Source organism: Saimiri boliviensis, chromosome 7, assembly GCF_048565385.1.
Source record: "Saimiri boliviensis isolate mSaiBol1 chromosome 7, mSaiBol1.pri, whole genome shotgun sequence".
NCBI classification, from domain to species: Eukaryota; Metazoa; Chordata; class Mammalia; order Primates; family Cebidae; genus Saimiri; species Saimiri boliviensis.
The window spans coordinates 22,876,403-22,890,878 of record NC_133455.1 but is presented as its reverse complement, the minus strand read 5'-3'; the positions used below and the strand labels follow the sequence as shown (position 1 = coordinate 22,890,878).

Here is a 14,476-nt window from a genome sequence, read left to right as displayed (position 1 = left end):
CCAGCCTGGGTGACAGAGCGAGACTCAGTCTCAAAGAAAAAAAAAAATTATGCTGCACAATTTTGGTATGTATTACAATTTGTCCTCTAGAGTTTGCAGCTGTTGTTAACATAGTATGTATGCCTAGTTACATCATATACATTCAGTGTTTGTCCCTTGTCAGCAGTGCACCGACAGAATTTTCATTAATCTTCAGCACATGCACTGGATGAGTTGCCTCCAGTGATTATACCTCTGATTTTTTTTAACTGGTTAAAACTGCAAGACTTCCAGAGCTTATGGTCATGCTGTATAAGAATCCCTCTTTTATACATCCTTGATGACCAGGTGTATTTTCTCAACTCTTGTCAAATTGACAGTTTTGTTTTGTTTTGTTTTTTTCCTTTTTTTTTTTCTTCTAGGTTCAATTCAGGTATAAAATTGACAGTTTTTAAAAATGGCATTTCTGGCTGGGTGTGGTGACTCATGCCTGTAATCCCAACACTTTGGGAGGCCAAGGTGAGGGGATCGCTTGAGCCCCTGTCTCTACCCCTCCTCCCTTCCCCCCCCAAAAAAAAATCAGCTAGGTGTGGTGGTGTACAAATATAGTCCTCACTATTTGGGAAGCTAAAGTGGGAGGTCAAGGATGCAGTGAGCTGTGATCACCCCACTGTTCTCTGCAGCCTAGGTGACAGAGCAAGACGTTGCCTCAAAAAAAAAAAAAGTGGTGTTACTGTGTAGTTTTATTTTACATTTGCCATGTGTGTTGTTAATTAAATATCTTTTTAAAGGGAGCCATTTGCTTCCTGTTGACAATAATTTAGCCTTTTTGATGGAGTGAATCATGGCATATACAACTTGATTCTCTTTGCTGTGCCTTGTATATAAGTAGTAAATCTTAGAAAATATGTTACTTAATATTGCTAACTAGGAAAGTATTCTTTAAAGTGAAAGCTTGAAGGCCTGTCTGAAGATACAGAGCCAAGCTTTTTAGAATAATGTATAGGTAGGTTTCCTTAAGCTTTATTCTCTTCCTTCCTAATTCAAATATTGAATCTATCCAAAGTTTTAATCACCCTGAGATAGGTTGGTCACTTTGCTTGCTTTAACAGAATTTTATGTATTTGTGTTATATGCAGATCATTTATTTTCTTTAAAGATTGAGTTTGATTTGGAGATATTTATTTTTAGGTAACATGGTTGTAAAAATTACTCATTTTAGCTACCTTCTTTTTCCCCCTAATTAGTTGGTGACAAAGTTCCTGCTGATATAAGATTAACTTCCATCAAATCTACCACACTAAGAGTTGACCAGTCGATTCTCACAGGTAAATATGGTATATTAGAAGGTCACTGAAATTCTGAAAACTGACCCTTTCATATCTCCAATGCCAGTAGAGTTGGCTCTTGCTTCACTGTCCCTTTATGGTATCCCATTTTACTCCTCTCTAAGGTATCTATTTTGTACTGCTTTATCAATAATGTTTTTTGCCAATATGGTGTGTTCTTTTTCTTTTTAATTAATTTTTTTTTGAGACAGAGTCTTGCTTCATCGCCCAGGCTGGAGTGCAGTGGTGCGATCTCGGATCACTGCAGCCTCCACCTTCCGGTTTCAAACAGTTCTCCTGTGTCAGCCTCCCGAGTAGCTGGGACTACAGGTACCTGCCACCACACCTGGCTAATTTTGTATTTTTAGTAGAGACAGGGTTTTACCTTGTTAGTCAGGCTGGTCTTGAACTGCTGAGCTCAGGTGATCCACCCGCCTTGGCCTCCCAAACTGCTGGGATTATAGGCGTGAACCACTACACCCGGCTGCCTATATAGTTTTAAAGACGTGATTTAAAAACAAAAAAATTGCTGGGCACAGTGGCTCATGCCTGTAATTCCAGCCCTTTGGGAGACTGAGGTGGGCAGATGGCTTGAGCCGAGGAGTGAAAGACCAGCCTGGGCAACAACATAGCAAAACCCTCTCTACAAAAAATACAAAGATTAGCCAGGTGTGGTGATGCACACCTGTAATCCCAGCTACTTCAGGAGGCTGTGGTGAAAGGATTACTTGTGCCCAGGTCAGGGTCACAGTGAGCCATGCTTGTGCCTCTGCACTCCAGCCTGGGCAACAGAGCAAGACTCTGTCCCCCCCACAAAAAAAAAAAAATTATTACCGTAGGCCATCATCTTAAGGTTGAATTGTCTGTTTTGTGAAAATCAAATTACTTACTCAATGTTCTTTTTGCAGGCAAGGAAAATAGACTTTAGTGCTGTAATTTTTTTCATTGGAGGAATGCTAATCCTTTCATCAATCTTTACAATATTTAAATACACAATTAACAAAAGTTAACCCCTGTAAGAGGTGAAAGTTGTACTACCTGGAGTTTGTACAATTGTTTGAAACATTTTCCCATTTTTGTGTTATAAAGGCACAGAAAGTTCATACTAACTGGAAGTAAGGTTGTCAGAAGAATTAACTTTAAATACAATGCTAACCTGGATTAAATAGTAAATATAAAGTCTAAAGGCTATCAAGATTTATCTGATTATCAGTTTTGAAAAGCAACTAATGTCATGGAGATAATTATGTCACCTGGGCTTTTTTTTTTAGTATTGTTTCTTTATAAATAGCTTACTTATTAAAACTCCCGTTAGCTGGAACAAGCTGAAGGCCAATTAAGCCATAAAATGTTGGGGAAATAGTTGGGTTATATGTGTGAACTCATAGTGTGCCCTAAAGAGATAGTTGCCATTTAAAAACTTCCTTTTCCATTTTCACATTACTAAGAAAAATAAAAAATAAAACACTTCTTTTAGGCTGGGCATAGTGGCTCACGCCTATAATCTCAGCACTTAAAGAGGCTGAGGCAGTAGGATGACTTGTGGCCAAGAGTTTGAGAACAGCAAATTGTGAGATCCAGTCTATAATGAAAAACTTTTTTTTTTTTTTTTTTTTGGAGACAGTCTCACTGTGTCTCCCAGGCTGGAATGCAGTGACACGATCTTGGCTTGGTGCAACCTCTGCTTCTGGGGTTCAAGTGATTCTCATGCCTCAGCCTCCTGAGTAGCTGGAATTACAGACGCATACCACCACGCCTAGATAATTGTATTTTTTTAGTAGAGACAGGGTTTCTCCATGTTGGTCAGGCTGGTCTTGACCTGACCTGAAGTGATCTGGCCGCCTCAGCCTCCCAAAGTGCTGGGATTACAGACATAAGGCACTGCGCCTTGCCTATAATAAAAAAATAAAAAATAAATTTAAATTTTTTTAAACTTCATAGAAGTTCTCAAATGTTATCTTTCATTAAGCAATCACAATGTAGTTTTAGGCTAAATTGTGGAACCAATTTTTTGGGTCAAATATTGAGTGAAGTTTGCTACCTGTGACTTAAAGTAACATTTGGAGACATATTTTACTCAGATTGACGCTGATTATATATCTGTGACATGATTTTTAAATTGAAATCAGCCAGGCACAGTGGCTCACATCTGTAATCCAGGCACTTTGGGAGGCTGAGGTGGGTGGATCACCTGAGGTCAGGAGTTTGAGACCAGCTTGGCCAACATAGCAAAACCTGTCTCTACTAAAAATACAAAAATTAGCCTTGCATGGTGGCATGCGCCTGAAATCCCAGCTACTCAGGAGGCTGAGGTAGTAGAAATGCTGTAACCTGGGAGGCAGAGGTTGCAGTGAGCCAAGACTGTGCCACTGCACTCCAGCCTGGGCAGCAGAGCATAACTCTGTCTCCCCCTGACCAAAAAAAAAAAAAAAAAAAATCTTTATTTATCATGTGATCTTTCCAGTACACTTGCTAATTGCTACTTCAGAGTATAGCCAGATGTGGTGGCACACACCTGTAATTCAAGCACTTTGAGGAGGCCAAGATGGGCAAATTGTTTGAGCCCATGAGTCGGAGACCAGCCTGGGCAACATGCTAAAACCCCATCTCAACAAAAAATAGAAGAAAAATTAACTCAGCATGGTACCAGGTGTCTGTAATTCCAGCTATTCAGGAAGTCAAGTTGGGAAGATTTCGTGAGTCTGGGAAGTTGAGGCTGTAGTGAGTCATGATGGTGCCATTGCACTCCAGCCCAGATAAGAGAGCAAGATCCCTGTTTCCAAAAAAAAAAAAGGATTGGTATATATGTTAAAGTATTTGTTAAAGTAGTTTACAACAAATATATGTAAATATATAGTCACAGTATCAGAGTATAAAATGATTACTGAAAAATAAATAGTTACTCCAGAAAATAAAGGTAATTAGTGGGGATTGTACTTGAAAATTCACTTATTTTGCAATTGTGTTCATTTTTGCCCTGACACCCCTTGCTCTGGTATGAATTTCCTTTGCTAAATATTTCCAGCTTACCTCCTTTGGATGAATTGGGCCGTTAGCCCTTTTCTCACACTGACAGTATCCCAAGAGTGGTAATGGGTGGGCATAAATCAGAGGTTCCAGTTTCTTGGTGTGGATTGCAGAGATCTGTTTTTTCTGTCTTACAACTTGCTTAGGTGAATCTGTCTCTGTCATCAAGCACACTGATCCTGTCCCTGACCCACGAGCTGTCAACCAAGATAAAAAGAACATGCTATTTTCTGTAAGTACTTTATGAAATGTTTTTATTTTATTTAGAGACATTTCCAAAGCCGAATGGTCCACAAATGTTATGTTTTTCATTGGCTATCATTCTAAAGGATAATCACACTTTTCATAGTCAGTCTTAGCTGTCAGAATATGGCAGTGACATATTATTGTAGAACATGTGACTTCAATGTCTTTTAATTGGCAGGTTTGGGGGGATCAAAAAAAAAAAAAAAGACCAGCTCAAACATCTTCAAACTGTTACCTGCAAACATAGTTGAAGAGTAGATTTGTTTGGAAAAACCTTAGCCTATAAAGGGTGTTTTCAAAATGATGTAAATGACAGCTGCTATTTTTATGTGGTTCACAATAAAAAAAGGTGTGTGTTAAGAGAGAGAAAGCAAATGTGGCAAGCCGTTAATAATGGTGAGTTTAGGGGCAAAGTATATGAATGTTCACTTTACTATTTCACTTTTTCTGTTGATGTGAAAATTTTTTTGAATAGTGAGGAAATGCAAGGATTTTTGGTTTGGAATCTGTAATGATTTTCAAGTTGGGGACATGTGTGGGTTTGTGTCAGAGCCTAACCACTACCCATAGTAAGTAAATAGAGGTACCGAAAATAGTGAAGCCATGTCCTTCTGTTATAACACTGGGAGTTAAAGTGGCATGGGACAGAGTGCTCACACTTGATTTCATTGGTTTTTGGACCCTGGCACTTGAGTAGGGGTTCTCAAGATAGCCGGTGGGGCTGGTTGCCTTTCCTATTACAATGAGAAAAGTAGGGGTTGAGTTGTTGGAGCCAGAGGTGGAGAATGCTTAGAGTTGAACTACACAAGTTTGAAAAATGGAGAACACCGAGGGGTTAGAGCACTGCTTGGAGATCCTCTGCAAGCCAGGCTCAAATAGAAATTGAGCTGGGCTAGTAGAGAGCTGCCTGGTATACGTAAGACCTATGTGGAGCATTGCTGGTTGTCACAGTTGCATGGCTGGTTGCTTGAACAAAAGCCAGCAGAAGGGCTAGTAGAATGTGGTGAGAATCTGGGTGCCCTAGTCAAAATCCAGCTTCAGTATTTGATTTGGGATGTGGTATTCATCTTGTGACCAGTTCTCTACTTCTATCCTAGGGTACAAACATTGCTGCTGGGAAAGCTATGGGAGTGGTGGTAGCTACTGGAGTGAACACTGAAATTGGCAAGATCCGGGATGAAATGGTGGCAACAGAACAGGAGAGAACACCCCTTCAGCAAAAACTAGATGAATTTGGGGAACAGCTTTCCAAAGTCATCTCCCTTATTTGCATTGCAGTTTGGATCATAAATATTGGGCACTTCAATGACCCAGTTCATGGAGGCTCCTGGATCAGAGGTGCTATTTACTACTTTAAAATTGCAGTGGCCCTGGCTGTAGCAGCCATTCCTGAAGGTCTGCCTGCAGTCATCACCACCTGCCTGGCTCTTGGAACTCGCAGAATGGCAAAGAAAAATGCCATTGTTCGAAGCCTCCCGTCTGTGGAAACCCTTGGTTGTACTTCTGTTATCTGCTCGGACAAGACTGGTACACTTACAACAAACCAGATGTCAGTCTGCAGGGTAAGAGGAATAATTTAGAATCTTTCCGGTGGTGGTTCTCTGTTCATCCTACCAATATGCCGTCATGCCATCAAAACTTTTTATTTGTAATTTCATACCTTTCTGTGGGCTATGCGTGTAGCCTGAACCTAATTTCTAATATTTGAGAGGATCTAATCATTTCATTCCTAAAACTGTTTCACAAAATATAGGATAGCTGCGTGACTGATAAACTTGTATTAGATATAAGTGAACTAGAGAAATTTTTCCTTTAATTAAAAAAAAAAAAGGCCAGGTTCAGTGGCTCACACCTGTAATCCCAGCACTTTGGGAGGCCAAGGTGGATGGATCATCTGAGGTCAGGAGTTTGAGACCAGCCTGACCTATATGGTGAAACCCTATCTCTACTAAAAATACAAAAATCAGCCAGGCGTGATGGCATGCCCCTGTAGTCTCAGCTGCTCGGGAGGCTGAGACAGGAGAATTGCTTGAACTCGGGCAGCGGAGGTTGCAGTGAGCCAAGGTTGCACCACTGCACTCCAACCCAGGCAACAGAGCAAGACTCAGTCTCCCACCCCACAAAAAAAAAAAAAAGACAGGGTTTTACTCTGTTGCCCAGGCTGGAGTGCAGTGGCACAATTGTAGCTCACTGTAGCCTCACATCCCAGGCTCAAGTGGTCCTCCCACCCTAGCCTCTCAAGTAGCTGCAACCACAAGTGCATACCACCATGCTCCACTAATTTTTTATTTTTTTTGTAGAGACAAGTTCTCAGTATGTCACCAGGATCTTGAATTCCTGGGCTCAAGTGATCTTCCTGCCTTGGCGTCCCAAAAAGCTGGGATTACAAGCAAGAGCCACCACATTCATCTTCCTTTCTTCTTTGCCTGATCCTCTGTTTCTAGGTGTATGTTAACAGATAAGTTCTGTTAACTGAATAAATAATGCAATAATTATACAGCTGAATTATTTTTGTATGATTCACTTTCCTTAGGTTTTGCTTAAACAACTTGGTAGAAGTCTATTCCAGAAGGTACACGTGACTCATACAGAGTAGACATGTGTCAAAGATTTTATTCAGCTCATTAATTAGCCAGGGAATCTGTATTTGAGGAAGTGTTCAATATTAGAATAGGATGACTAGGTTAGATTAACAAAACCAATGTCTTATAGGGGAACCTCATGTATTTGAATTTTTATTTAATAGGACAGTGTAACATTTTCCTAGAATGGGTTTGTTAAATAATGCTTCTGTATGATATTGAAAGGATATAGTTACCTGGGCCTTATCATCAGGTTTTAGATAATTATTTTTAACATCGGAAATTGTTTTATAATCAGTTAAGTACTGTGAATTTTTATCTTGCCAATTTTAATTTCATGATGATTTTTTTAGATACAGGTTCTCCCTCCCCCGCAAGCTCCTTATGAAGTCCAAACCCACATTTAGAATTGACAGAACTGGGGTGTTCCAGCTTTCAAAGTGGAAAGCTTCTAGGTTTGTCTTAGGTTTCTCCAGGATATTAAGGTGTTTGAGCTACTTAAGTTCTTACTCCTTGGAACCAGAAGTTTGGGTGAATTGGCTAAAAGTTAGTTTTGTCATACTGGTTGTTTCAGGAAGAGAAAGGGAATTGTTTTTACTATTCTTTTTCTCCCAGTTAACTGTTTTAACTTAGCCTGAAAGCTTTAATTCCTCAAGAATAGTTTTTATGTCCATGAAAATAAGCCATATATAAAATTGTAATTTTTAAAATTTCAGTTTCCCAGTTCATTATAAAAAATTTTTTGGCCGGGTGCGGTGGCTCAAGCCTGTAATCCCAGCACTTCGGGAGGCCGAGGTGGGTGGATCACAAGGTCAGGAGATCGAGACCATCCTGGTCAACGTGGTGAAACCCCGTCTCTACTAAAAATACAAAACATTAGCTGGGCATAGTGGCGCGTGCCTGTAATCCCAGCTACTCAGGAGGCTGAAGCAGGAGAATTGCCTGAACCCAGGAGGCGGAGGTTGCAGTGAGCCAAGATCGCGCCATTGCACTCCAGCTTGGGAGCGGAACTCCGTCTCAAAAAAAAAAAAAAAAAAATTTTTTTTATTCTTCTATTCTCCCTTGAATAGCTTGACTTAAAATGTTCTCTTATAATAAAGGAAAAGCCTGCCTGTTCTGAGTGAAGCTCTACCTTACAACAGGAAGCTGGTGCTAATTGGTATTCTGCAGGAGGCTTCTTGCAGTAGTATTGCATAACTGCTCTTGACTTAGGAAGATTTTCATCCTGCATATCCTAAATGGTTGACTTCCTTACAATAAAAAATGTAAAGTACATTTCAATTTAGGTAATGTAGATTCAAATTCTGAATGTCTTTTAGAATATTTGGGGCTCTGGTATAGATTCAAATTTTCATGCATGGTGGTTCATGCCTGTAATTCCAGCACTTTGGGAGGTCAAGGCAGGTGGATCACATGAGGTCAGGGGTTCGAGATCAGCCTGGCCAACATGGTGAAATGTCATCTCCACTAAAATTACAAAAAATTAGCTGGACGTGGTGGCAGGCATCTATAATCCCAGCTACTTGGGAGGCTGAGGCAGGAGAATCACTTGAACCTGGGAGGCAGAGGTTGCAGGGAGCTGAGATCATGGTACAGCACTCCATCCTGGTGACAAAACAAAACTCCACCTCAAAAAAAAAAAGTTATTTTAAAATAAATATGAGCTAATTTCCTTATCGTATGTGAGATGAATTGCTCTGAAAAGATATGTTTTTAAAACACAACATGGCCTTTTAAACTTGTTTTTTACATTTTAAAAATTCCCCTTAGAGAATGATTTGATCAAATTATTAATTGCTCATATTGCAAGAGAGCATGAGAAAATAGTTCAGACATCACTTTCTGTATTTCTTTTTCGAGAATTTTTTACAAGTTTTCATTTGCAATGAAAACACAAGTCTAAGTCTTACTTTTCCAAACTGGGCTTCTGAATTATAATTTGTGAATGCAAATCAAGCAGGGGGAAAAAATTATCTTTAAGAAAATAGCTATGTCGCTTTAAAAAATAAAAATCCTTTCCTAAGCATGCTTCCATCTGTATTGTCTAGGGAACATCAATTCATTCAGCTCTGCGGGCTCCTTACCGTATACATATAGTTATGCAGCTTCATAGAACATGAGCTATTGCCACAATAAAAATAAGTGGGAAGGAGCAGAGAAGCAGTTTGTCTTATTTTACTCGGGAAATGTTTATGAAGCTCTGAAATGTGAGTTTATTCTTCCCAAGCTTTTGTGCTTAGCTCTAAGGCAGGACTACCTAATAGCCCTCTCACAGCCAGCCATTTGAAATTTGGAATTCTGAGCAATCTAAAGAGTAACTTGTCTCTGAAACTCACCTTTTGCGGACTGGGAGTCCTCGTAATTTGGATTTTGTGTGGGTTGTGTCTTTGGTGCCACTGCTGCTCACTGATTCAGCACCTAAGTGATGCTGTTTTTCAGACTGTTCGATTGGTCGGGAGTGTGATGGGCAAGGCAGTCTAATGTAATAGCTAGAGTAAGGGACAGTACTGATGCTGAGTGAGCCTCAGTTTTATTAAAGTTGTGTTCGTAAATGAAAAATGTGGTTTGCCTTTGTCTTGAGCTAACAAAGGTAGTATATTTGTATTTTTTTTAATCCCCTTTAAATACTGTGATGCCCTCTCCCCCTACAGATGTTCATTCTGGATAGAGTGGAAGGTGATACTTGTTCCCTTAATGAGTTTACCATAACTGGATCAACATACGCACCTATTGGAGAAGTGTGAGTAACCCTCCTCCTCATTTAAAGGCTTTGGTATGGCAATTTAGTATTTGTATCGATTTGCAGCATGTCTACAAAGTTAAGACAGCTTTCTGAATGTGGCTCTCAAATCAACGCTTACTACTAAAGTGAATATTTTTAAAACAAAAACTTTGAAAGATGAAACACAGGTTATAATCCAGTCATCTTTTTGCATCTTCTGGGGTCCAAACTTTGAAGTGGGATTTGTGTTTGTTACTCACTGATACCAGTGGTGGAAGAATTAAATTGACTAAATTTCTGGTCTTCTTACTGATTGATTTCTGACATCAGAGAGCATTCTCTCTTTTGTATTTGTCTAATACTGGCTCTGGCATCAGATTTTGAGAAATGATCGCTCAGATTCTTTGGAATTTTTTCCAGTCTGTTGTCCCCAAAATTGTCTTTTCATTATTAAACAATTGGGGAAAAATCAATAGAGCCGACCACACCCTGCTTTTAAGAGTGTTTTCATTTTCTCAGCAAACTGACGCAAGAATCAAACACCACATGTTCTCTCACTCATAGGTGGGTGTTGAACAGTGAAAACACATGGACACGGAGAGGGGAGCATCACACACTGGGGTTTGCGGTGGGGAGCTAGGGGAGGGGCAGCGGGGGATGGGGAGTGATAACACGGGGAGAAATGCCAGATACAGGTGATGGGGAGGAAGGCAGCAAACCACATTGCCATGTATGTATCTATGCAACAGTCTTGCATGTTCTTCACATGTACCCCAAAATCTAAAATGCAATAAAATATATATATATTTTAAAAAAGAGTGTATTCTCTTTTGGTAGGCATAAAGATGATAAACCAGTGAAATGCCACCAGTATGATGGTCTTGTAGAATTAGCAACAATTTGTGCTCTTTGTAATGACTCTGCTTTGGATTACAATGAGGTAAGTCTCTTCATAAATTAGAAGAAATGACCGTTTCTAGTTCAAGGGTGGGGTGGGTGGAATGAAAGTCCAGCCTTCCTTCCTCCCTTTTGAAAATCAAGAGTTCCTGATTTTATTTCCTCTTCCATTCAGGAGCCTATGGTGGGGCCAGCATGACCACACCAAAGATAACTGAGAGCCTTTCACTTAGCGTCTGTGACTGAGCATTGCAGTTAGATAACTAAGAGTTGTAGTGTATGTGATGTTCTTACCTGTTTATAGCATACTTACTAGAAATTAATAAAACCCAGGATAGAAAATCCTTTCCTGAAAGCAAAGGGTAGAGTTTCTGTCTCAAAGGCAAGCCAATTCCTGTCTGAGACAGAATGTTAACTTTTCTGAGTGATAAGCAATGACATGGAATTAACCTTATTATGTGAAGTCTCTCTTTGAATTAATAGTGTGATCAGTGGCTTCTTATCGTGCCGTGAAATAATAAATACTATGATTGGTTTGGCCAGGCGCGGTGGCTAAAGCCTGTAATCCCAGCACTTTGGGAGGCCGAGGGGGGTGGATCACGAGGTCAAGAGATCGAGACCATCCTGGTCAACATGGTGAAACCCCATCTCTACCAAAAATACAAAAAATTAGCTGGGCATGGTGGCGCGTGCCTGTAATCCCAGCTACTTGGGAGGCTGAGGCAGGAGAATTGCCTGAACCCAGGAGGCGGAGATTGCAGTGAGCAGAGATAGCGCCGTTGCACTCCAGCCTAGGTAACAAGAGCGAAACTCCGTCTCAAAAAAAAAAAAAAAAAATACTGTGATTGGTGTCTTATATTTAAGGGAGATGAAAAACCTGCTTATTAGAATAAGATCACACGCATACCTGTACTTTGAGTATTTTTTAATTATCTGGGTAACCTGTTCCAGAGGAGGATTAAAAATGACCAAGAATAATGATGTAATAGAGGACAGATGGTCCTTTATGGAAAAAAATATTAAAGAGAAATTTATCTGTGTATTTCTCCCTTTTTTCTACTTTCTGTGCCTTTAACCAATACAGGCAAAGGGTGTGTATGAAAAAGTTGGAGAAGCTACAGAGACTGCTCTCACTTGCCTAGTAGAGAAGATGAATGTATTTGATACCGAATTGAAGGGTCTTTCTAAAATAGAACGTGCAAATGCCTGCAACTCGGTTAGTATTTGAACCTGGTTTATTGTTCATGCTGTTTATCATGCACTAGTGTATGTACACTTAGTGTCCTCTCTTAGAAAACTAATTATACCTTATATCCTCAAACTTAACGGTATTTCCTTCCCTATATTCACTCTCAGGTAAGATGCTCTTCCTGTATATTTGATCATGAAAATAAAAGCAATTAATGGATAATTTCCCTGAGCGACCATCTGTGCCCACAGGGGCTGCCTTCTGTAGTGCTGTGAACAGTCTTCTTGGTCCTAGCAGAAGCCATCTCCTCCCAACATCTCTGCTGTATTACTGATTTCCATCTCTACTAGATGTTCATCAGCATAGGGGAAATAATAGTGTGTGGCAGCCGGGCGCGGTGGCTCAAGCCTGTAATCCCAGCACTTTGGGAGGCCGAGGCGGGTGGATCACGAGGGCAAGAGATCGAGACCAACCTGGTCAACATGGGGAAACCCCGTCTCTACTGAAAATACAAAAAATTAGCTGGGCATGGTGGCGCATGCCTGTAATCCCAGCTACTAAGGAGGCTGAGGCAGGAGAATTGCCTGAGCCCAGGAGGCGGAGGTTGCGGTGAGCTGAGATCGCGCCATTGCACTCCAGCCTGGGTGAAAAAAGCGAAACTCCGTCTCAAAAAAAAAAAAAAAAAAAAAAATAGTGTGTGGCTGTTTTAAAACTTTCCTTTGACCTTATTTCCCCTGTCAACTACCACAGTTTCTTTTCCTGTACAGTTAAACTTCTTGAAAGAGCTGTTTGTATGTATCATCCCATGTTCACTCCTCTCACTTTCTTGAAATCCGCTCCAGTCAAGCTCTTGCCTCTACTAGTCTGTAAGAACCTCTTGTCAGAGTCATCACCTATGATCTGGTGCTAAATCCAATGGCCACATCATTTGTGAATGTGCCAAATGGTACATTTACAAAGAGGCTGGGTGCAATGGCTCATGCCTGTAATCCCAACACTTTAGGAGGCCCAGACAGGCAGGACAGATCTTTGAGGCCAGGAGTGAAGACCTGCGTGGCCAACATGGCAAAAACCCCATCTCTACTAAAAGTGCCAAAGTTAGCCAGGCATAACGTCGCATGCCTTTAGTCCCAGGCTGAGGCACAAGATTTGCTTGAAAACCCAGGAGGCAGAGGTTGAAGTGAATAGACACTGTGTCACTGCACTCTAGCCTGGGCGACAAAATGAGACTCTGTCTAAAAAAAAAACCACACACACACACACACAAAGCAAAAATTGACAGAACTGAAAAGTAAACAGATTCACAGAGTCGCAGATTTTTTTAAAGCTCGTCAGGCAGTGTTAATGTACCTTATATGTGGCCTGAGACAATTCTCTTTCCATTGTGGCTCAGGGAAGCCAAAAGATTGGACGGTCATACAATAAGTATTCCAAGATGAAGAATCATTAACCATACGAAAGATTTGAACACAGTAAATGTACTCAGCCTAACGTATATGTCTATTACGTTAATTTGTATGCTTTTCAAATGCATAAGGAACATTGAACAAACTTTTTTTTTTTTGAGACGGAGTTTTGCTCATGTTGCCCAAGCTGAAGTGCAATAGCACAATCTTGGCTCGCTTCAGTTTCCACCTCCTGGGTTCAAGTGGTTCTCCTGCCTCTCTCAAGTAGCTAGGATTATAGACACATGCCACCACACCCAGCTAATTTTTTGTATTTTAGTAGAAATGGGGTTTCATCATGTTAGTCAGGCTGGTCTCGAACTCCTGACCTCAAGTGATCCGCTCTTCTCAACCTCCTGAAATGCTGGGATTACAGGCATGAGCCACCACACCCGGCCACCAAATATTTCTTAACTCATTTGATGATACCAGCGTAACCAAATACTAAATGTCAATGTGGTGGTGGTGGTGGTGGTAGCGGTGGCAGTGGCAGTGGCAGTGTGCACGGGCATTGTCCATGTATCCACTGAACAAATGAGTGGGCCCTGAGCCTTTTTCTGCCTGTCAGAGCCTTTGAGCCAGGGCTTATTCGGCCACAATCACTATGACAAGGGCCAGTAGCAAGAATGGGAGTCTCCACAGTGAGTTTGACCTGGGCGAGGTTCCTGTCCAGGAGCTGCTACACCCTCCTGCCAAGACCACCATACCGGACCTGTCCTGCAGTACTACCCTTAGATTTCTGTGGCTTCACAAGCCCCGGGAGCTTAGACCTGAGTAGGAACACTCTCCAGTGGCTGTTCGTGGACACTGGCTACCTGTTCAGCCTCTAGCACCTGGGTCTCCTTAAAAGACTAGTCCCCCTGCCTGTCACTTGGCTCAACTTAAGAACTTGAAAGGGACTGGGAACAGTGGCTCACACCTGTAATCCCAGCACTTTGGGAAGCTGAGGCAGGAAGGTCACTTGAGGCCAGGAGTTCAGGTTGCAGTGTCACTGTACTTCAGCCTGGGCAACAGACTCAGACCCCATCTCAAAAAAAATTAAGGCCTGAAGTGGCTAAACC

General features: G+C 41.1%; 1 protein-coding gene across 4 annotated transcripts in view; it reads left to right on the top strand.

Annotated features, from left to right (window-relative positions):
- The window catches only part of ATP2A2 (ATPase sarcoplasmic/endoplasmic reticulum Ca2+ transporting 2), a 70,206-nt gene that overhangs the window by 39,136 nt on the left and 16,594 nt on the right, over window positions 1-14,476 (top strand). For all 4 annotated transcript variants that reach the window (XR_012518340.1, XM_003932258.4, XM_074402256.1 and 1 more), the window contains exons 6-11: window positions 1,227-1,307; window positions 4,481-4,566; window positions 5,678-6,142; window positions 9,814-9,902; window positions 10,722-10,824; window positions 11,866-11,997. Coding sequence is in view for 3 of the 4 variants with exons in the window: in XM_003932258.4 (XP_003932307.1) it covers window positions 1,227-1,307; window positions 4,481-4,566; window positions 5,678-6,142; window positions 9,814-9,902; window positions 10,722-10,824; window positions 11,866-11,997 (956 nt within the window). In the remaining variant the exon portion in view is untranslated. The remainder of the gene's footprint in view (window positions 1-1,226; window positions 1,308-4,480; window positions 4,567-5,677; window positions 6,143-9,813; window positions 9,903-10,721; window positions 10,825-11,865; window positions 11,998-14,476) is intronic.